This window comes from Monodon monoceros, unplaced genomic scaffold (assembly GCF_005190385.1).
Source record: "Monodon monoceros isolate NGI ecotype Baffin Bay Population unplaced genomic scaffold, NGI_Narwhal_1 Super_Scaffold_17, whole genome shotgun sequence".
In the NCBI taxonomy this organism is placed as follows: domain Eukaryota; kingdom Metazoa; phylum Chordata; class Mammalia; order Artiodactyla; family Monodontidae; genus Monodon; species Monodon monoceros.
Genome location: NW_021703773.1, coordinates 12,729,767 through 12,753,024, shown reverse-complemented (window position 1 = coordinate 12,753,024; position 23,258 = coordinate 12,729,767). Strand labels below are relative to the sequence as shown.

The window sequence follows — 23,258 nt, the reverse complement described above, 5'->3', positions numbered from 1 at the left end:
TATATATATATATATATATATATATATATATATATATATATATATATGAAAAGTTCATGAGTTATTTTGCTAGACAGTCCCAAACTTATTTTATTGTTACTTGGAGTGTCTTTTGAGTATAATTTTTTTGCACTTAAGGACAAAAATTATAAATAAGTATATGTGAGAGATGCAGTATAAATTTTTTCATTGGTTTTATAAGTATAAGTCAATGAATTTAGCAGTTCAAATGATATATAGTGCTTGTGGCTTTGCTGACAGTCCAATTAGGTTGAAAGAGTCTTTAAGCTATGACTTTGCTACTATAAATAAAAACATCACTTTTTAATACTCCAAACAGTTTAGGTTTTTCTCCTTTTATTAAATTTTAGAAGGCATTGTTGTTATTTACAAGATTTAATATTGCCCAAGGTTGTTCCTTTGAAGCTTTAAGTTTAGGCAGTTTAAAATGCTGAACACGACTGAAACAAATTACTGTCTCTATGAACTCAGATCTAGTGAATAGATACCAATGACCTTACATTTGATACTGAAACATTTTTGAGTGGTTTTAATTGAAACTCTAACATTAGAATAAGAGACTTGGTACGTATATTGGGTTTAGGTAATGTGTAATGAATTTAGGTTTTCCTCCAGTGCCAGCACAATGCTTTCCACATAGTATATTTTAAAATTTCTTTGAGTATGTGAAATAATGTAATTGTTTCTCCTACTGCTTAGGGGAAAGAATGTGCTGAAATTTACAAGAGGTTCCTATTACTTAGTTTGGTTGGGGAAGAAGAATTCATCAGTGTGAACTTTTTATTGCTACTTCGCTTGCCCTGCTGAAATTCAGACTCTGTTACTTATGACTCAGAGGTTCTGCGTGATCTGGTTTTACTGACCTTTCCTAATGCACCACTGCCCCTTCCATCCCCAAAGCAATGAAAACCTTAAAATACCCAATAATCCTTGACAGATATGCATAGGGTATTAATGGAGAAAAACAGAAGAACATAAGAGACCTCAATTGAAGGAGAGGTATATCATACATATGGATTAGAAGACTCAGTATTTAAAATTTTCAACTTTCCAGAATTAATTCTAATCAGTAAGCTTTTAAAGAAAGTAATTTCCAACAGGCTTCTTCATGGAACTTGAAGATATTTATATTGAACATCAAAAAACAGTAATAGCCAATATAATTTTTTAAGAGGAACAGAGTGGATTGACATTGCCCTACTCAATATCTAGGCTTATTTTGAAGTTAAACTGTTGAACAAACAAACTGATGGAAAAGAAAAGATACGGAAAAAAATAAAATTAGATCTTTAACTCACACCATACTTACAAGATCTAAATGTGAGAAGCAAGATTATAAAAGTAATCTAAAAGAAAATATAGCAAAGTATGTGAATAGGAAAGATACTTTAAAGATCACATAGGAAGCACAAACCATGCTTCCTATGTATGTAGGGAAAGATTGTTTAAGTTTAAAACTTGTCTGAAATCAAACACAATGTAAACAACGTTTAAAGACAAGCCATAAACACAGAGAATATATTTATAATGCATATAACCAACACAAGATTGGTGTTCAGAATATATAAAGAACTCCTACAAAACAATAAAAAAAAGACAAATGAAAAATTGGGCCAAGATATCTGTCTGATAGTTGACAGATGAAACTTAAATTGTCAGTAAATATATGAACAGATGTTTGTATCAATTTGCATGGATTCAGCTATAGATATTCCAGAACTCAACTAACAGAAACTTAAAGCGTAAGGACATTTATTTCCTGCTTGACAAGTCTAGAGGTAGGAAGTTCAAGAGTTGGTCCAGTACCTTATGAGCATAGGAAGGATCTATGCCATTATTTTCATAATTCCCTTGACCTTCTTATCATTTCAGTGGCTTCAGATGTCACCACCTTTTATGAGAAATTTTCTAAAAATAGAGAGGAAAGGAGAAAGGAGAAAAGAGAAAGGGACCCTCTTCCTTCATACACCTTCTCTTAATGGGGAGAAAAATCTTTTCAGAAGTTTCTAGATTTTCCCTTCTGTCTCATTGCCAGTCACTGACAGAGAGGAATGAAATCACCTTTCCGGCTTAGAGTAATCAGGAGTCACTCCCTGGACTGGGGAAAGGATTGCCTTCTCTTAGCATATATTGTCTGTCCAATTCCTGAGCAAAATAGAGTTTCTGTTTGCCAGCAAGAAAAGGGGATAATTAGAAAAAGCATTTGACAAAATTCAAATCCATTTATGATAAACAGTCAACAAAGTGGGTATAGAGGGAACATAACTCAACATAATAGAGGCCATGTATAACAAGCTCACAGCTAACGTCGTACTCAGTGGTGAAAAAATGAAAGCTTTTCCTTTAAGATCAGGAACAATACAAGGATGTCCACTCTTGCCACTTTTATTCAACATAACATTAGAAGTCCTAGCCAGAGCACTTAGACAAGAAAAAGAACTAGAAGTCATCCAAGTTAAAAAGGAAGAAGTAAAATTGTCACAATTTGCAGATGGCATATTATATATAGAAAATCCTAAAGGCTCCATCAAAAAGCTTTAGAATAAGAAAATTCAATAAAGTTGCAGGGCATAAAATCAAGACATAAAAATCTATAGCCTTTCTTTGCACTAATAATGAACTATCAGAAAGAGAAATTAGGAAAACAATCCGATTTACAATTGTATCAAAAAGAATAAAATACCTAGGAATAAATTTAACCAGGGAGGTGAAAGACCTGTATATTGAAAACTGTAAGACATTAATGAAAGAAACTGAAGAAAACAAATAAATGGAAAGGTATTCTGTGCTCATGGATTGAAAGAATTAAAGTTGTTAGAATGTCTATACTGTTCAAAGCAATATATAGATTCCATGCAACCCCTATAAGAATTCCAATGGTATTTTTCACAGAAATAGAACAAACAATTCTCAAATTTGTATGGAATCACGCAAAAGACTCCAAATAGCCAAAGCAGTCTTGAGAAAGAGGAACAAAGCTGAAGGCATCACATGCCCTGATTTCAAACTACATTACAAAGCTAAAGTAATTAAAACAGTATGGTATTGGCATAAAAACAGACACATAGATCAATGGACAGAATAGAGAGCCCAGAAATAAACCCATACATATATGGTCAGTTAATTTATGACAGGAGCCAATAATATACAACGAGGAAAGAACAGTCTCTTCAATAAATGAGATTGGGAAAATTGGACAGCTACATGGAAAAGAATGAAACTGGACCATTGTCTTACACCATACACAAAAATTAACTCAAAATGGATTAAAGACCTGAATGTAAGACCTGAAACCATAAAACTCCTAGAAGAAAACATAGGTGGTAATCTCCTTGACATGTCTTGGTGATGATTTTTTGACTCTGACACCAAAAGCAAAAGCAACAAAAGAAAAAATAAACAAGTGGGACTACATCAAACTAAAAAGCCTCTTCATGGCAAAGGAAACCATCAACAAAATGAAAAGGCAAACTACTGAATGAAAGAAAATATTTGCAAATGATATTTCTGGTAAAAGGTTAATATCCAAAATATGTAAAGAACTCATGTTGAGGGGCTTCCCTGGTGGCGCAGTGGTAGAGAATCCATCTGCCGATGCAGGGGACACGGGTTCGTGCCCCAGTCTGGGAAGATCCCACATGCCGCGGAGCGACTAGGCCCGTGAGCCATGGCCGCTGAGCCTGCACGTCTGGAGCCTGTGCTCCGCAATGGGAGAGGCCACGACAGTGAGAGGCCCGCGTACTGCAAAACAAAACAAAACAAAACAAAACAAAAAACTCATGTTGAAAACAATGATGGAAGAATGTGTGTGCGTTCGTGGGTGAATTGAAATTGAGTAGTCAGTCAAAGTCTCTCCTAGTTGTTACCTTTTGGCTGAGAATTGGATGACAGAAGGAGCTAGGCATGTGAAGATCTGGGTACAAGGTCTTCAGGCAGAGCACACAGCAATTGCAGCGTCCTCTAGACTGAAATAAGTTTGTCATATCCAGGGAACCAAAAGTGGAAGACAGGGTTAGTAAAGCTCAATGAGATGGGAGAGGTGAGAGTGGCCAGCTCACATAGTGCCTTGTTAGGTCATAAGGAGATTTTAGTAATATTTTATGTGTGTTATTGGAATCCATTGCAGGATATTAAGTAGGGAAGTGACCTAATCTGATATGTGCCTTGAAAAGATCACTCTGTCTGCTCTGTTAAGCATGAATTGTCGGGCAGCAGCTGTGACAGTAGAGAGACAAACAGGTTATGTGCTGAAGTCTAGACAAGAGATTGTGGAACTTGAAACCAAGCTGGTGGCACTGGGGAGTAGGCAGATTTGAGATGTGTGTTTGGAAGTACAGTTCATACATATCAGGACTGAGGGAAAGAATTCTTCAACAGTAAAATGAGGGTAATGGTATCTCTCACAGGGTGTTATCACAGGAGCTAATGTTTGTCAAGCATTTGGCATACTTCTTGACACACATAAGAGCTTACTAAATGTTAGGTACTTAACCATTATTATTGTTATTTTTATTGTTGTCAAGAATAGGGCATGTACTTTAAGCAAAAAGAATTTTTCTGTAAAAGCTAAATTATACCTGTTGTACAACTCTCAGATTGGAAGTGTTATAGCACATACTGTTTTGTTGGTAAAAATCAGAGTATTACTCTGTCTTAATTTTTAACAACCTTTGGATCGGAGGGAGATGGTTCATTGGTTTTCCTTTTGTACTTCATAATACTGAACCATAAATAAATAAATATATATATATGTATGTAGCAACATTCCTTTTAAAAGCTGTGACTTAACTTTTTTAAATGTGTGCTAGCTTGACGAGCTAGGACGCTGAAAATGTCTGCAGTATGTCTGTAATGCTTTCACTTAGGGACTGTTTCTTTGAGTTAGTTATTGATACGTTACTTCAAATTCTATGTAGTTCTTTGAACTGACCCTAATTATTATTTTTACTTTGGTTCTTTAGACCCAAATAAACAAATCAATTATAGAGATAATTATGACTACAAACCTTGGTTATGAAACAAAGGCCTTATATAACCATCAGAGATAACGAATTCTCTTTATGTGTGAAAAATAATGCACATGCATTCAACATGGATAGAATGGCGGATGACCAATTATGATTTGTGCTTAACAGTACAGGTAGAGTATATGTTTTGATAAACTTTTTATGTGTGGTTTTCTAAATTACAGTACTTTAAATAGGGGACTTATTTGTTTCATAGATAACAAAACCTCTGATTTAATAATGTATTTTAATACAAAATCAAATTAGAAGAGTTTATGTCATAATTGCCATATAAAATGTATCTTTACTGGTTTTGACTGTTCACCTCCACCTTCTTTTATAAACTTATACGTGTACACTCACATATATTTTATACAAAATTATGTTTTTATATAATAATTAAGAAAACAGATAATCAAAAATAAAAATATTCCATACTTCTACTGCTTAGAGATTTAGTCTCTTTTTCTACCCATCTATGTATCAAATATATATATATATTTTCTCCTATATTTTGTTTTATATATTTTTAATCTAAAAGACTGATCTAAAAAAAAATCTATGTTGTTGAATTTTCTGTAATATCCTGTTTTGTGTGTGTGTGTGTGTGTGTGTGTGTGTGTGTGTATGGTCTATACCTTTTTTGGTGATTTTTTTCATTGTGGTAAAATATATGAATTTTAAAATGTTAAAATTTTGTTTATTTTAAGCAATTTAAAAATAAAATACCATTTTAGCCATTTTAAAGTATATGACTCAGTGACATTAAGTACATTCACAGCGTTCTAGCATCCTTTTAATACAGGATGGTATTATATCAAAAACCATCACTTCATCATTCACTTAACAGAGTCTTTATTGTTGGACATCTAATTTCCGTGATTTTCTATAAATAATGTTATGATAAATATTATTTTTATTTGTTTAGTAGGCATTCAATTTATACTGTTTTAATACAATAATTTTAGACCCAGTATTACACATACAAGTAAATCTAAAAGGAGGGGAAAATACATGTTACATTTGTACACCAACATTAATGTGCCTCTAAGTTCCTATCATAACACAAAATTCTAGTGAAACTGTTAAAAGTGGCATATCCAGGTGTATGACTTCTATCTACAATTATGTCTGGGACCAAATGCATTCACATTCCTCCACATGACTCCACAAGACCACTTCATAAGGATTCACGGGCCCCAACATAGCACCAAATGAAGAATTTCCTTGCCACCAAAGATTCAGGGAATGAGCATAGAACTCCAAAAACTACTCTGAAGATGACTCTCTTTATGTTTATTCTCACCATTTTCCAATTTGTTTAGATGTAGCTAAATATGGTCTACAAGTACCTACAAAAGAAGTTGGCCATAAAATTACTTATAATAACACAGCAAAATTTAGTTCTCTGCAAAGTAAGTTAATATAATACTATTTGTTCCCTCCCATAGATAACTTTGGATTTGTAATATTTAATTTCCTTCACTTCTATTTTAAAAGAAAGAAAAAACATACAATAGGGGTAGCCAAACTATTGCATGGAAATATTTATCCCTTACTTTCTCTCCACTTTACAAAGCAAATTGTATGATTCTAACACTTAAAACAAAATAGACTTTAGGAATAATTTGTTCTAAACTACCTGTGTAAGTTTCCTGTGGGTGCTGTATCAAATTACCACAAACTCTATGGCTTTAAAAGAAATTCTTTTCTGTCACAGTTCTGGAGGCTGTCAATCCAAAATCAGTATCACTGGGCCAAAATCTAGGTGTTGGCAGGTCTGTGCTCCCTACCAGGCTCTAGGAGAATCTGTTCCTTGACTATTCCTGATGGATGCCAGCATTCCTTAGCTTGTGGCCACATCACTCTAATATGTTATTATAAATATTCTTGATGCAAAATATTTGTTCATATATGAATCTTTTTTTAAATGATAAAGTTTGAAAAGAGGTATGGTTGAGTCAGAGATTATATTTGTTTAAGCCTATTCATGATAATGCTACATTTTTTCTAAAATGTCATACCAGTTTTTATTCACATTATCAGTGTGTGAGCACAGTTCCATTTCACCACTTCCTTGCTGATACCAAGCATTTTTGTTCTGTTTTGTTTTATTTTATATTTTAGATCTAAAAGTTTTAGTAAAAAGTAAACACACTCTTTGCTATTTTGCTTCAAAGTTATAACGTATATTTTTTAAAGTACCAATTGATACGTTAAGAAGTAGCTTATTTTATCTTTATTTGTGAAGAAAGGAAATTAGTTCTCAAACACTGTTAATGCACTGATGAGGGTGTGTTTGCACTCAGGCTTTACTCAGATCTATAAAGAAGGAAAATCACTAAATCTTCATGGGTAAAGAAAGCACCTATGGCCCAGTGGGAGAGTAGGGCTGTGACAGTAGAGGCAGGAGGCACATTGAAGTCAGAGAATTAAACAGAATGTAATACCTGTGAAGTTCGGCAGATAATAAAGAAACAGCAGGATGGTGATAGTTCCATTAGCATGTACCCTATACTTTTGGTGTTCCAGTTACTAATATGAAATTGACTTCTTTTCACCCAAAATTTTCAGCTTAATTTGAAGGATATTTTCTGTGGAAACCTAATTCTGATAAATATCTGTGGAAACATATCTTTTACTTTGAAGACTTTTTCTTAGAGCCTGCTTTCCTGGAATGAGTGGATTTCTAAAGATAGTGTGGAGGACATAACGTTGAAAGAAACCTTTTTCTTTTTCCTTCTATTTTCCACATAGTTCTCATTTATTTAGTTTATATATGCATAAAATAAAGGAAGATAGGACCCTTATTGCTTTTCAGTTTTATTTAAGATGTCATTTTCTAACAGCATTGCATGGTAAGTAATAGCATGGAGGTAGTGATACCTAGCCAGTTAAGTTCTAGTTAAATTTAAAGTAGGAAAGAAAGGATCATAAATGAAAGTATTAAGCTGTAAGGATAAAAATACTAATATTTGCAGTTTCCTTTTTTTTAACCCATTGCAATGTAGCTTGTAACTTCATCACAGCACTATAATGACTTTCAAATTGTCAAAATAACTGTTCTTTTCCATTCTCCATTGATCTCACTAAATGCTCATTATGCTGGACTTTGCATAGTGTTGTTGCCCTTTGACTTCCATAATGGTGTGTTTTCTTGGTTTTCCTTACCTTTCTCAGTGCTTGCCTAGTCCTTACAGTGCTTTAGATTTTTTTCTAGCTCTTCCGACAACCCCCGACCATTTTTCTGTCTGAAAATTGTGATACTTTTCACCAGTGTTCTGGCTCTGTATTTCCAAATGCCTGCATTCTCACTTGTTTGTCATAAAATTTCCTCTAACTCAGTAAATCCAAGCTTGAATTATTTCACCTAACTACTCATTTAGTTTGGCTACCAGTCCCAAGATAGATGTTATGGCATTATCTTTATTTCTTCCTTTTCAAATATCTTGTAACCAAACTATCACCACATATTTCTGGTTTCCATATGTTCTTCTCCAGTTGCCCTAGTGTAATGTTGACTGTTGTGATTTGGCTTAGATTTGGTTGTCATTGGTATTTAAATAACCTTTATTAAAACGTAGAGATGGATTTTATACATATGATTTTGTCTTGTGAAGCATGAGGGGAAAGTGAATGCCTTGGACAGGAATCTTGCCTCATTCATTTTACATTTCTAGCACAGTTGCCCAGCACATAATGGATGTTGAAGAAATGTTTTTTGAAGGAACTGAGCAGATTAAGGGAAGAGCTTTCTTAGTTCTAAGTTCTGTGAGATGAGAGAATCCATTTGAATGGCAACTTTTTTTTTTTTAACCTTTTTGCTATAGAACACAGTACTTCAGTTGTTCGTATTTGTTGATATTGTTAAAGGAATTCTAATGGTTCTTTTTACAAAATTGACTTACAGTATAAAAGATATTCCCTCTTCTGTTTTAGGTTTTGGAAGGAAGGATGTCGTAGAACACTTACTGCAGATGGGTGCTAATGTCCATGCTCGTGATGATGGCGGTCTCATCCCGCTTCATAATGCCTGTTCTTTTGGCCATGCTGAGGTTGTGAGTCTGTTACTGTGCCAAGGAGCTGATCCAAATGCCAGGGATAACTGGAACTATACCCCCCTGCATGAAGCTGCTATTAAAGGAAAGATCGATGTATGTATTGGTAAGTATTATTTGTTGATATCTAAATTGTACTATCAGCCTGACAGGTGTAACATTTTAAATGAAGGTTTACACAAGGAAGAAGGGTAACTTTTTCCTTGTTTTTTATTGCAGTGGAAATAGTGTTCCCAGAGAATAAATAAAGAAGGCTTCATTACTTATTCTTAGAAACAATTCTTTTCCACCAAGGGGAAGTAGAGAGATGGAAATCTAAAGTTGGTTAAGAACAAGTTTCACAACATTAACTCTCCAAATGTGAGGCAAATGTCCACTGGTGTGGAACTAAATTTTGATGGATTACTGTTATCAAATTTAGTTAATTTACAGTCTCTTTAAAAGACTGCAAGTTTTCCATCCTAGCGTCAATGAGAACCATTATAAAGTACAAGTTATAACTGAACTGGATGACATATTTGGAGGTTTTAGGTTGATTCAAGGAAAGTCATGTAGTACTAAGGCAAAACCTCTTTCTTTATGTTACTAAAATTGAACACCAGCTATTTTATTAGCACTGGAAAAGCTCTGAGTGGTTTGAATACAGTAGTTCAAGGCTTAATATTTTCAACATGTGCCATAGTCTAGAGAAAAAGCAATTTCAAACAAAATTGAAATTTTCAACGATTTTAAGTATTGTGATTATATGAAATTGTATTCAATCAGCATGTCTTTCTATTTTATATGTATCTAAATATATATATTTTTAGATTTTGCTATATTTTATAAACTCTTTCATTTTGAATCTAAAACAAGTTTCTAGAGAACAAGCATAATTTCTCCTGAGTGTATCATCTCCTTCTTGAAACTTAAGGTGGTGGATATTCGTTTAGCCTGTGGCAGGTTGATTTACATAATTGTTGTCTTCCTGAATGGCATCCATTTGTTTAGTCAGATATTTTTATGGTAAAACTCAAATACATATGTCATTTTTAAAGATACAGAGGCAGTGCCATTATTAAGATTTTCTCCCTCTTCCTGGCCATCTCTTCCAGCCTCAAATATATTTTTTAGTGTTCCTCAAATTATTGCATTGCCTGACAAAACTTCTTTATCCCATTCTCTCTCATTATCCTTTGTCACTTCACCATCCATTGATGTGACCCTTTGGACACCCTATCCTTTTTGATCTTTGACATCTTCCATTTTCACTTGATTTACCCATTTCCTCCTATGTGTCTCACTAAAACAGCCATGTCCTAGACTAAGTCATTTCATAAAAGTAACCCAAAAAGCTTGAACTTACCACATATTCTCTGACCACTAAACATCTTAAGTTACTTGTGATAAGTTACTAAGTGATAACAGTTATTGAACTTGACATGTATTCTTACCTAATCTTCTAGACCTTCAACTTCCCTACTTTCATCCTTTCTTGCTTCACTTTGTCATATCCATTGGATTTTTCTGTCATTAGTTATAGAATTTTATACAGTTTTCACCTTCTTGGAATATTATCCCTTTTAGGCTTCAGTGTTCTATTTTCCTACCTGTACCTCTCTGAATTTTTCATTCTATCAGTGCTTTTAATACCTTATTAAAATTAATATTCCTCTCCTCCTCCTAAATCCACTTCCCAAAAGTATATAATGAAAATGCTCCTTTTATCTAAGTTCATTTATTGGTTTTTTGAGTGTCAGTTATAAATTGAGGTTCAGTTTCAGACAACCCATTTCCTACCATAAAAATACTAAAATTCATTCCATAACTAAAAATATAAATATATACTTCTATAAACATTAGAATATAAAACCAAACTCTTAATATAAAGCTATATTATAAATATTCCTTTTGGGTCATTTTCTTGCACAGGCAGGATTGAATGAGGCCTTTCTAATTCTGAGTGCAGTGATATTTGTATCTAAACTATACACTTTGTTTTCCTAAATCTCCCACAGGCAAGCATAGGCATTCTTTATTGCCCAAAGAACTTTTAAGTAATTAAAATTAATTAAAATTTAATTAAAATTTAATTTTTTTGAATATTTTTATTGATGATTGTGATTCTGATATTATAGATTCTCCTCTTGAAGTGATCAAACCATTTTTTTTTCCACTGAAAACTACTGATGTCTTACTTTATCCATTAAAAATTGCAAAGGAGCATGTCTTTGCTGATGTTGTGTGCTTTGGAGATGTAGATTTGTTTCATCCAAGTTGTGGATTCAAAAGGCTTTACACGTCATAAGTTAGCACATCACACTTTATCTTCAGTTCCACTGATCATAGTAGAATTGGTCACCATTTTGTTGATGATGATCAATAAGATTGTGTGGGACTCATTATAAGGACATAAATGTGTTTGATATTTGGGTGGGAGTTGAAGTTAAGCTTTTAGCTCGTAACCTCTTATGAGTTGACATTGGCTAGGATGGTCTAGGAAACCAGGCTAGGATGGTCTAGGAAACCATCAATTGTATACTATAGAGTCTAAGGTCTAAATAATACAGAATATTCACAGAATTATAAAATATTTATTAAATTAAATAGAAAATACATTTCTCATCTATTTCTCATACAGCTGAATCTATAAATCTTTGCATAATGGGTCGATAAAACTAAGAAAGCCTCCTGTATGTTGTCTTGGCTAGATTGTTGTGTTGCCCTTGCTAGATTGCTGTGTTTCCCAGTAAACCACAGATCTTAAAATATCATATTGCTTTATTATATTTAACTCTTTACATAATAAGAGGCATTTATTATGTATTGTTTTTGGTTTTGGTTTTGTTTTTTTGCGGTACGCGGGCCTCTCAATGTTGTGGCCTCTCCCGTTGCGGAGCACAGGCTCCGGACGCGCAGGCTCAGCGGCCATGGCTCACGGGCGCAGCCGCTCCGCGGCATTTGGGATCTTCCCGGACCGGGGCACGAACCCGTGACTCCTGCATCGGCAGGCGGACTCTCAACCACTGCGCCACCAGGGAAGCCCTATTATGTATTTTTAACATTTATTTTGAAATATAGATTCATAGGAAGTTGCAAAAATAGTACAAGAAGATCCATGTATCTATCCTTCACCCAGTTTTCCCCAGTGGTTACATCTTATGGAGTCATAATACAGTATCAGAAATAGGAAACTAGTGTTGGTACAATGTGTATAGTTCTATGCCATTAATCACACGTTGAGATTCATGTAACTACTACTGCAGTCAAGATACAGAACATGTTATCAGACTCCCCCAAAGATCCCCCTCATTCTACTTATTTATAGCCTACTTTTATAATGACCTACTCCCCATCCCACATCCTTAACCTCTGGCAACCACTAATACGTTCTCATGTGTATAATTTTACCATTTTGAGAATTTTATATAAATAGAAACATACAGTATATAATTTTTTGAGATTGGCTTTTTTTTTTTTTCACTTGACCTTCCAGATTTTTTTTTAAATTGCTGATTATTATGCCATGGTGTTGATGTACCATAGTTTAGCCATTCACCAATTGAAGAACATTTTGGTTGTTTCTACTTTTTGGCTATAACAAATAAAGCTCCTGTGAACATTTGTTTACAGGTTTTTATGTGGAGATGAGTTTTCTTTTCTCTAGATAAATGCTCTGCAGTGTGATTGCTGGGTAATACAGTAAGTATATGTTTAGCTTTTTAAAGAAACTGTCCTAGTATTTTCCAGTGTGTTACATGATTTTTCATTCCTAACAGCAATGTATGAGAGATCTAGTTTCTCTGCATCCTTGCCAGGATTTGGTATTGTCACTATCTTTTATTTTAGCTGTCCTAATAGCTCAACCGTGTTTTAATTTACACTTCCCTAATGGCTAGTGATGTTTCACATGCTTATTGCCATCTGTATCTCCTCTTTGGTAAAATGCCTCTTCATGTCTTTTGCCCTTTTTCTTGAAATGGAGTAGGAGGTGTATTATGTGGGATGCTTTTAGTTGCAAATAACAGAATACCTCAACAATAATCGCTTAAACAATAAAATCTTATTGACTCACATGATAGAAGGTCTGCACGAGGTTTTAGGATTGACTCAGGAGTTTCAACAATCTCTAAATAGGCAAACATGTTAGCTTTTCCCTCTTGGTTTCAAGCTGCAAGCATCATATTCTCACATCAACATCCAAAGCAGGAAAAGAGGAGGTAAAAAAAGGGCTTTTTCTACTTAAGATTTTTTTTTAAGAAGAAAAATCTTTCCCAGAAAACTTCCTCTTAGCCCATTTTTCAGAAGTAGGTTACATGTTCACCCCCTGCAGTAACCACTGGCAAACAGGAATGAGATTATCAGAATTAGGACCAATCATGATTTATCCCCTACATCTGGGCACCTTGCTTCCCAAATAAAATTGGATTTTTTTAAGTAGTAAGAAGAGGAAATAAGTTTGAGTGGATGATTAATGATGTTTCCACAGAAGGATAAAACAAGTAAGATATAAGACTTATTAGTAACATGCCTAGGAGTGGGATTGCTGGGTGGAATGATAAGTGTGTGTTGAATTTTACAAGAAGCTGCATTTCCCTGATGGCTGAATGTGTTGAGCATATTTTTATGTACATATTGATCATTTATGTGTATTCTTTTGTGAGATCTCTGTTCAGATCTTTTGACTTTTTTTCCTTATTATTCCCGAGTTTTGAGAATTCTTTTTTGTGTTATGGATATAGACCTGTGTTGGATTTATATATTGTGAATCCTTTCTCCCAATCTTGCCTTTCATTTTCTTAATGGTGTCTTCAGGCAAGCAAAAGTTTTCAATGTTGGTTGAAGTCCAATTTGTCAGTTAAAATAGAAAAACTATTTGGTGTCTTCCCAGCACTGGAATAATAAGGTGAGGTATCTAACAGACAATTATTCTTAGGTTAAACACAGTTTATAGTGAAATAAGATTATAGTTTTAATTATCAGTACATTGCAGAAATTCAGGAAAGCAGGTTTTGGTTTAAGGGTCTCTGCTTGAAGTGCTTTATGATAACTTAGGATACACTTTTAAAAATTAAAATGAAAGAATTGGCTACCCCATAATGAAAAATTGAATGTATTATGTGGCTCATTTTTAAGATTTAAAAGTCAGGTGGATCTTGTTTAATTAGAAAATAATTATCCAAAATATGCATGGTTATTTCTGTGATAACATTGTTTGCCCCTACTATTTGGAAGTATATTTCTAGAATCTAGGGAAATAGGTTATTTTTAATAACTTGTTGCATGAAATCTTTCTGTGAAGGAAGACATTAATTTGTAATACTTAAACTTTTGTTTTTTGGTTTGTGCTATCCCTTGGCTCTTCTGAGATCAGAAGACACACACAGATGTTCTTTGAGCTGTTTCTTCATGTCACTGGCTTTGGTAATAGTTTTTCATATTCCTGCAATATTGAGACAGGAATTATAAGCAGTTTAAGTAGTTCAAAGACAGTCTTTATGGTTCTGGTGTAGTCTTAACCTCTAGTTCTCATTGGCATCTCGGAATAGAGTAGCTATCTGTCCACTCAATAGTATATTTCCTTTCCTTTTTTTTTTTTTCCCTACAAAATGTGAGTTGGGAGCCAAATATAAACTTCGGAGCACAAGTTTTAAGGACCAGAGTACCATTTACCATATTTTATTTTTTCCTACCTTTGTTATTTAGGGATCACATTTTCACATAGAGTCCTCTTCAGCCTGGGTCTATGAGTGAGGGAACTCCCCTGCTATCACTTTCCAACTTGTAGCAGAAGCAAGGAATGAACTTATTTTACTAATAAGCCTTTGAGATTATGGAGAACATTGTTACTGGCCGTAACCTAGACTACCCTGACTGACTACACTCTATTTATGAAATTGAATTCCTAAGTAAACAATAAAGAAATGGTTACGAAGACTGACTTGTTTGGTTGCCATCACAGAGAAAAATATCTTGGAGCTGATCCCCAAGTGAATCAGGGTCATAAACACCGTTCAAAATGCTTTCCTACTTAATAATTAGCATATACAAGTGGTATGTGCATAGTGATGAATTAAACTAAAATTGTTGTAATCAAAATATATTTGCTTTCCAATGCAGCTGTAGGGTCAAGTGACAGTCTCTTAAACTGAATCAGGTAAGGTGTCAATTTGAGCATGCTTCCAATCAGTTAGTGTCTTGTTATGTGCACCTTTGGTATTCTGCTGAGATTGTACTTGGTTCTTCTTGGCTGATCCTATTGTTAGTCTTCTGTGGTAAGGAACTAACAATAATTGTCTCATTTATTCTTGTATTCTTGTTGCCTATAGCTGGTATCTAATTGTATACTCAAGAAATGTGTGTGGAATGACAGAGCAATTCACAGGAAGATGGCTAGGTTCTCTCTGGCTTTTTTGCATTACTTTGTGTTAATGTGGAAAAGGAAGTTGAGTAATTTTCTACTCCTTTTTTTTTTTTTTTTTTTTTTGCGGTACGCGGGCCTCTCACTGTTGTGGCCTCTTCCGTTACGGAGCACAGGCTCTGGACACGTAGGCTCAGCGGCCATGGCTCACGGGCCTAGCTGCTCCGCGGCATGTGGGATCCTCCCAGACCGGGGCACGAACCCGTGTCCCCTGCATCGGCAGGCGGACTCTCAACCACTGTGCCACCAGCGAAGCCCCCTACTTCTTCTTGATTAGGTGGTATTTTGAGATTCTTTTGTTTTAAAGTTATGTGAATTTGCAGCATGTCAGATAATCCTATATTTATATACAAATATAAAACGTATAGTCAGATACAAATTATGTGTAGATAATCTACCATTTGTCAAATCGTCATTCTTCATTAAGGATGGGTTGTTGAATATTGGTTCTGAGCATGCATTGACTTCTGGTTATGGATTTTCTCTAAGGAATGGGCAGTCATACACTTTTTGTTGTTACTTGTAGATTAAACCCATGAGTTCTCCTGTCATGAACTGAAGAGTTGAGACAGGGAGGGAGAAGAAAGAAAAAGGTGATGTTGGTACATTTACCAAAAATTGATTTGGTTACATGATACATAATACAGTGTTTTCCCTTGAGGCAGCCCAAAGTACCTAACCGAACAATTTCACTAATATTTATAACCTATGCATGAAGCAGATGATTCAAATTACCTACCATTTTACTAGTGAAGAAAGGAGAAAGCTGTTACTTTGCCACAGTCTGTAGAGCTGATATAAAGTTGTTATAATAAGAAGTGTTTTCTTGACTAAGAACAGAAAGTTCTCTCTGCTTAGTGAGATTTATTTGAGTGTATTTTAAGAATAAAAAACTAATTTCAATCTTTAAATGTGCCAAACAAATCCTTCTTTATTCTTAGTTCAGCTTTTTAGATCATCTAATATTTAACAAATTTAAAGTGGTAATTTCACCTTGCTTTAAAAACAAAAACAAAAACAAAATCTTAAGATAATCTATTTACTAAAGCTTAAACTGTTTTTATTATTATAACTCACTCCTAAAGTAGTATCTCTTTCATAATTTCCAGGCAACTCTATTTTATGTATCTTTTATCTATTTACTTTCCTTGTTCAAACTCTATTTTAAATTACCTTATCTACACACTCGTGTTTCTCTTTAGATCATATAAATCTTTCTCCTTTACTAAATTACCTGATCACTTCCATGAAAAGTCCTGGAACTTGGGAGTGGCATGGGATTGAGGGTGGGGGGAGAGAAGGGTGGGACTGCTTCTGGTACATTCTTGTCTTTTGTTATTTCAAATATAATACATTGAAGATTAACAGCTTTCTGGGTTTTGTCTTAACAATAATATTAAAAGTAATAGATGTTCATTTAAAAAAAATTAGCAAGTACACTGATAATAATTGTCACACCTCATTTTCTGTCCATTTAGATTTATGTAGCCAATAAATGAAAATCGGTTAAAATGTAAAAAATTTAAAATTTAATTCCTCAGTTGTACTAGCCACATTTCAAGTGCTTAATAACCATATCTGGCTATTGGTTACCTTATCAGAGTGTGTAGATATTGAAATTGCCATCATTGTAGAAAGTTCTATTGGATAGGGCTGTTATAGTCAGTGTACCTGTGTCCATAGTCCTTTCTACATAAAAATGAGATCCTTCCACGCATGCTGTTTTCTAATTTTTTCACTTTGTGTTATGACCATATTTCATTATCAGTGAATATTTTTCTCTAATCTCATTTTTTTTTTTTTTTTTTTTTTTTGTGATACGCGGGCCTCTCACTGTTGTGGCCTCTCCTGTTGCGGAGCACAGGCTCTGGACGCGCAGGCTCAGTGGCCATGGCTCACGGGCCCAGCCGCTCCGCAGCATGTGGGATCTTCCTGGACCGGGGCACGAACCCGTGTCCCCTGCATCGGCAGGCAGACTCTTAACCACTGCACCACCAGGGAAGCCCTCTAATCTCATTTTTAAAGGCAGTCAAGAATTATATAGAAATAACCACTTTTAAAATCATTCACCTATATTAGGCCATTTAGAATATTTCTGATTTTTCACTATTTTATAAACAGTACTATAGAGACTATCATTTTCATTAATTACATATGTAAACCCTGATTACTTTAGGATAAACTACTGGAAAGCTAGAGCTTCTTAATAAGAATCAAAGAAATGTAGCTGCTGGAGTAGTCTATTAGGGCTCTTGATTTTAGTCTGTCACATTATCTATCCATATGCCATCCATAAATGAGCTAGGTTAAGAAAAGTCATTTCCCACACCTTCCTTACTCTTTGTAAAAATTCATTGAAAATTCAGTGAAGTCTTGAGAATTTGTTTCACTTGCTTTTGTTTCATTATTCTCTCTCTTCCCTTTTCCTGACAGAATACTTCCCCCATTTTTTTTTTTCTTTTGCGGTACGCGGGCCTCTCACTGTTGTGGCCTCTCCCGTTACAGACCACAGGCTCCAGACCCACAGGCTCTGGACGCACAGGCTCAGCGGCCATGGCTCACGGGCCCAGCCCAGCTCCGCGGCACGTGGGATCTTCCCAGACTGGGGCACGAACCCGTATCCCCTGCATCGGCAGGTGGACTCTCAACCACTGCGCCACCAGGGAAGCCCTCCCTTTGGCATTTTTAACATTACTTTTCCATATAAAAACTGAATTGGGATCTTTTAAACAAGTCTCAATGTAGCATTTTCATAAAAAGTAAAAAAAAAAAATGGCAAAATTCCATACTTGTATCCTTAAAAAGGAGAAGAGCCAAAAATGATAGCAGTTTTTCCCTTCTGAAATAATCCCTGGTTAGAGTGTTTATGCATTTACCTGATATATTTGGGATTACTTTAGTAGGCATTCTGGTTAATGGTGTTAAATATATATTGATATGTTTATATAGAGAGTTTGATATTTGTTCACTGTATTTTATTAAAATTCCCAGAATGAATGTCTTTATTCTCCTAAGCACTTAAGAAATATATCAAAGATGCTTAAATTAGGGGGGAAAAGGTCAAGTAACAAGAAAAAAAGAACAACCAAAAAAACACCTCATACCTTTAAAAAAGTGATGTAATGCTTTGCTTACTGCTCAAGACTGTCTGTTTAATTAATTAATTATATGTTTGCACTTACTTTTAGATTAAACATGATTGTCCAAAACAGTCTATGGATTTCAGTGAGATGCATGGCTTAAGTTTGGTGTTGTATGAAAGTGGTATTTGAGGCAAATGGCTCATGTAACCAGTGGGTTCTCTTTACATGGTTATCGTGTTATCTGAAACGCATGTATATTAAAACTGTGTCCTTGCTTTGTACAGTTCCCTGGTAACTGAGATTTCAGAGGCAGGCCCAGATTGGAGATAAAGACTCATGGAGTCCTTCTCACTCCCCATTTTCAGCTGACCAAACTAGAAAGTTGTTAAGTATAATAATTGCAGTTTCAGGCTTTAAAAAAATGTTATGTATTTTTGTTGTTTTAGTTCTTCAGTTATTTAAATCTGCTAATTCTCTTTTTTTAGATGGGGGTGGGTGTTAGACTTTTCATCTGTAAACAGAATCCAGGATTAAGAATGTAACCTTATTGTGAGTTGTTTCATATTCTGCCCTCAGGTATGACAGTACAAATAAGACATTAAGAAATCCCACAGTGTGTCCAAATATATGTTTATTTTGTGTCAAGCCTGAAAATTTCTATATTTGTTGTGGTGCAAATAATCATGGTTACAGATAGAGGGCATATATTTCATTTTGCCTTTGGGGGGCACAATTTTGAGTGTTGATCTTTTGAAAGAATCTATTGTACTTGAGTATGAGGATGGAGGGAACAAGAGAAGGAAGTATTCTAGTGGGTCTCCTAAAATGGAACCCTGGCTGCCTTGGTGTTACTGCAGAGTCTGGTTGCCTGCTTTCCCACAGGGGGTAGTTGGATGGAGTTAGGAAGACGACATTGGTCGCTGGAGGAAGGTATTTAGGACAGATGCATAGATGTGCCCTTTAGAATTCACATGAAGGAAAGAAAGCTTGAGTTACAGTTCTGGTGTGATCTTGGCTTCTACTTGTGTAGAATGATAAGGTAGAAATTAAATGCTTGGCTTTAGAATTAAGTATGAATTCCCCTTTACCACAAATAATTTAGTTGCTTTGAGCCTCAATTTCTCACTTATAAGGTGGGCATCAGGCCTACTGCATCAGGTTGTTATGGAAAGTTAAATGAAATAATAAAGCAGGTAGAGCCTCAGCAAGTGCTTGTTTCCTTCCACTCTCTTTTCCCTTGGGTGGCAGCATAAGGTGTTCTCAGAGATCATTTCTGTATTCTGACACTCAGTAAAAACGTAATGACAGATACGTGGCTCTTTGTTGCCTTCAATGTGAATTAGTTTATGTCCTTTGTTTCATATTCATTGTTACTTTGTAAACTTGAATTATGATTTGATAAGACATGAAACTTTTTTTAAAATGGCAGTTTATGCCTTTTAACTTAGCAGAGACATTGCAGGTAGGATAATGGAAAATTATCGTAACAAACATTTTCCCCACAAATACTTCAATAGCAGGAGTATGAAGTTCTAGCGATTTGCTGTGACTAAGTAAAAAGCGTATGAAACCTTGACAAATGCAAAGAGATGTGAACAATGATAATTTTTTAAAGGCAAATTAATTATGAGTAAATAGTTCTTCAAGTTGCTAGAGGGCATCATAATTGCTGTTTCTGAAAATTGCAGCCCTCTAGGAATGAGAGAAGGGAAAGAGCAAAGGAGGAACTCTGTTAAAAGAAAAAGGCATTCTTTTCCTCCTCACTGTGGGGGAAAGGAGCTCAGGTGGGATGTGAGAAACGTGATTGAATACTGTCATTAAGAATATCACTCATAGGATAATTTATCGAAAACAAGCTACATTAAAAAAATTATTTGATATATTTCCCAAAGAATGAAAACTTAACAGTTATGTTCTTTGCCTCCTTCAGGTTGAAAGTACAACAGCATATTGAGGTTCCAATCATTTGAATTCTTAGAGACATAGGAAAATAATAGTTGTGATATTATTTCTTAAGAAACTAAAATTCAAAGCAGAATCAGAATATTATGGTACTGGCTCAACCCTGTGTTCCTTGTGAAAAATGTTTTCAAACATGTGACTTTAAACCTTGTAGCACTAAAACTGTAGCACTAAAACTGAATTGGTCTTAATATTTTATAGTGGGGGAATTTGCCTGGAAATGCTAGTAAGTCCTTGAGGCCTTACTCGGCTCTTAACAATTTAGGTGTGGACTCAGAAAGGCGGGTGAAACTTCTCTCAGAGAGATTGGGAAGCACCTTTTGCATGTGGTTGCTGTCCCTAGAACTGTAAAAATTCTGTCATCCTGTTATAAACTTACGTGGTCAGACTGTAATATCTACTTTGTTACTTATTAGTGTTTTATTTACATGACTCTAGTCAAGTATTAGAAAAAGTAATCTTCCCCTAAGTACAAGGAAGTATAAAACAATAATTGGGCACAAACGAATTCATTGTTCCTAGGGCTGTTACCAGTTTGCCTTTATTTTAATCCAACTGGTATTTTTTTAGCACTCTGTGCACGGGATTCTATTTTTGAAAGGCAGATGAAAAGGTCCTGATTGAAGGGATAGGGTGTTTATTGAGTCCCTATTGTGTGCTAAGAACCAAGCTAGGTTTATATATATTGTCTCAATTATGACTGCAATCCTTGGAGGAAGGTAGTGAAAGAGGAAATTGAAATTGACAGAGGTGAAGTCACTTGACTTAGGCCAGACAATTGCGAAGTAGAGAGCAGTATTCTCAAACCCAGGTTTGTCTGACTCCTAGACAGGGCTTTCTTTTAGACTTGATTCTCTAGGGTTTCCAGGTGGAAAGGAGATATGCTTTGTTATAATCATTCTTATATTTGTTCTACTGCCTGCTTTATCTTATAATAAATTGTGGTTTGTGTAAGCAGATAATGCTGATTTCCCAGATGTATTGGGGCCTGCCTTAACTCCTTATTGAAAAAAGGATATAATTGAATTGGATATAAGAATCTGCTATATACACACACAGAATAATCTATACCTAAGTTACTCCATATGTAACGGACCTTTTCAAAAATTCTTGGTCTTCTCTGTTTATAGGAAATCTTGATAATGGGAGCAAAATTTAATCAGAGGATTCTTTTATTATTATGACATTTCATGCCAAAGTTTGATCATAAAGAACTAGTCTTATGTAAATTCAGTAAAATTTTATTTACTTGGATTAGCTTTTTTGAGTAATTAAATATTTTCTAATGTCTTTAAAAAAATTCTTACATGCACATGTGTACTATATGTTAGCCACTGTTCTAAGAGCTCCTCAAATATTTATTTGTTTTGTCCTCCTAATAACCCCATGAGTAGGTACTGTTATTATCTCCTGATTTGCTGGTGCGGAAATGGAAGTACAGAGAGGTGATGTCGCTTCCTGGGGTCCCAGAACTAGGAGGTGGCGGAACTGGGATTCTAACCCATTCAGTCTGGTTCCAGAGGACCAACTGTTAACTGTGGTGTTTTGCCATTAGTAAGTGCAGCAGACTTAGGAGAGAATTTGATTTTTTTGAACTTATTTTAGCTCAATGAACTCTCTGCCTTTATGTGCCTCATTAGATGGAAACCCATTTGTAACTTTTTTCTGTGTCCCTCACCAGGAAAAAGTAAGAATACATTTTTTTCCTAAGTTCAAAGGCACATAAAGACAGATAGTTCCTTGAGGTAAAATTATGTATCACAAGTATGCTAGTCCCAGTTGTTGACAGAATTCTGAATTTTTGGTGACTTTTGTATGAAAGGCAAAGACTAAAAAAAGTATGGTTAAAAACCTGGACTTTTACACAATAGAAAATTACTTCTTGACTATTTTACTTTAGACTTATTTCTACAGTCTCAGCATTATCACAGATTCTAAATTAATGTATTTATTTTATATTGGAATTGTTTATTTAATGCTACACCATATTTAATGTTGTTTGCTTGATAAGAACTGCCCAATTTTTATTTCTCCATTGGTTACAAATTAATTACTTTAAAGAGCAGCTTTAAGAGAAGTATTGTTTTGGCGAACATACTTAAACAGCATGTGTAAAGATCATTTTTGTCTGAGGAGAAATATCTCTCTCATTATAAAAATAATATATATTTGTAATAAACATTAAAACACTGTAGAAATATGTAAAGTAGAGACATTTTTGTAAAGATTCAAATACCATATATAGCCATATCTACATAATACGTTAAATTTAAGATCTGTTATTGCTGTAGATGCCCATTGAGATCCGCCCATGTACTCTAGAACTAACACCTCTTTCCCCATCACCATTGTTTTTATTGCCTCTTCCAGCTTCTCTGGCCAAGCTTTCGAAGTCCAGAACCAGATTTGAGGCAAGCTGGAGCAAATTCTCTTTAATGAGAGTTTGGAATTAAGGTTCAGATAGTACAAGTATATGTATTGTCTGTAGCCGAGGGTGATGGCAATAAAGCTGGGAGACAGGGATAGGCAGCAGCAGGATAAATTTGGGGACATGTTTCTGCCTTTGCTTTTGATGAGATGCCTCTATTCTTCAATAAATTTTCATGTTGTTTAAGCCAGTTAAAGTAGTTTTTTCTCCCTTGTAATTTTTAAAAAAAAAGCCCTCTAATTGATAAAGTCAGTACTCAAAGATATATTCATAAGTCACAGCATCTTAAAATTAAAAGAA

At 34.8% G+C, this 23,258-nt stretch overlaps 1 protein-coding gene across 2 annotated transcripts in view; it reads left to right on the top strand.

The window, feature by feature from the left end:
• The window catches only part of TNKS (tankyrase), a 177,642-nt gene that overhangs the window by 16,485 nt on the left and 137,899 nt on the right, over positions 1-23,258 (top strand). For both annotated transcript variants that reach the window (XM_029226259.1, XM_029226260.1), the window contains exon 2: positions 8,967-9,191. In XM_029226259.1, the coding sequence (XP_029082092.1) occupies positions 8,967-9,191 (225 nt within the window). The remainder of the gene's footprint in view (positions 1-8,966; positions 9,192-23,258) is intronic.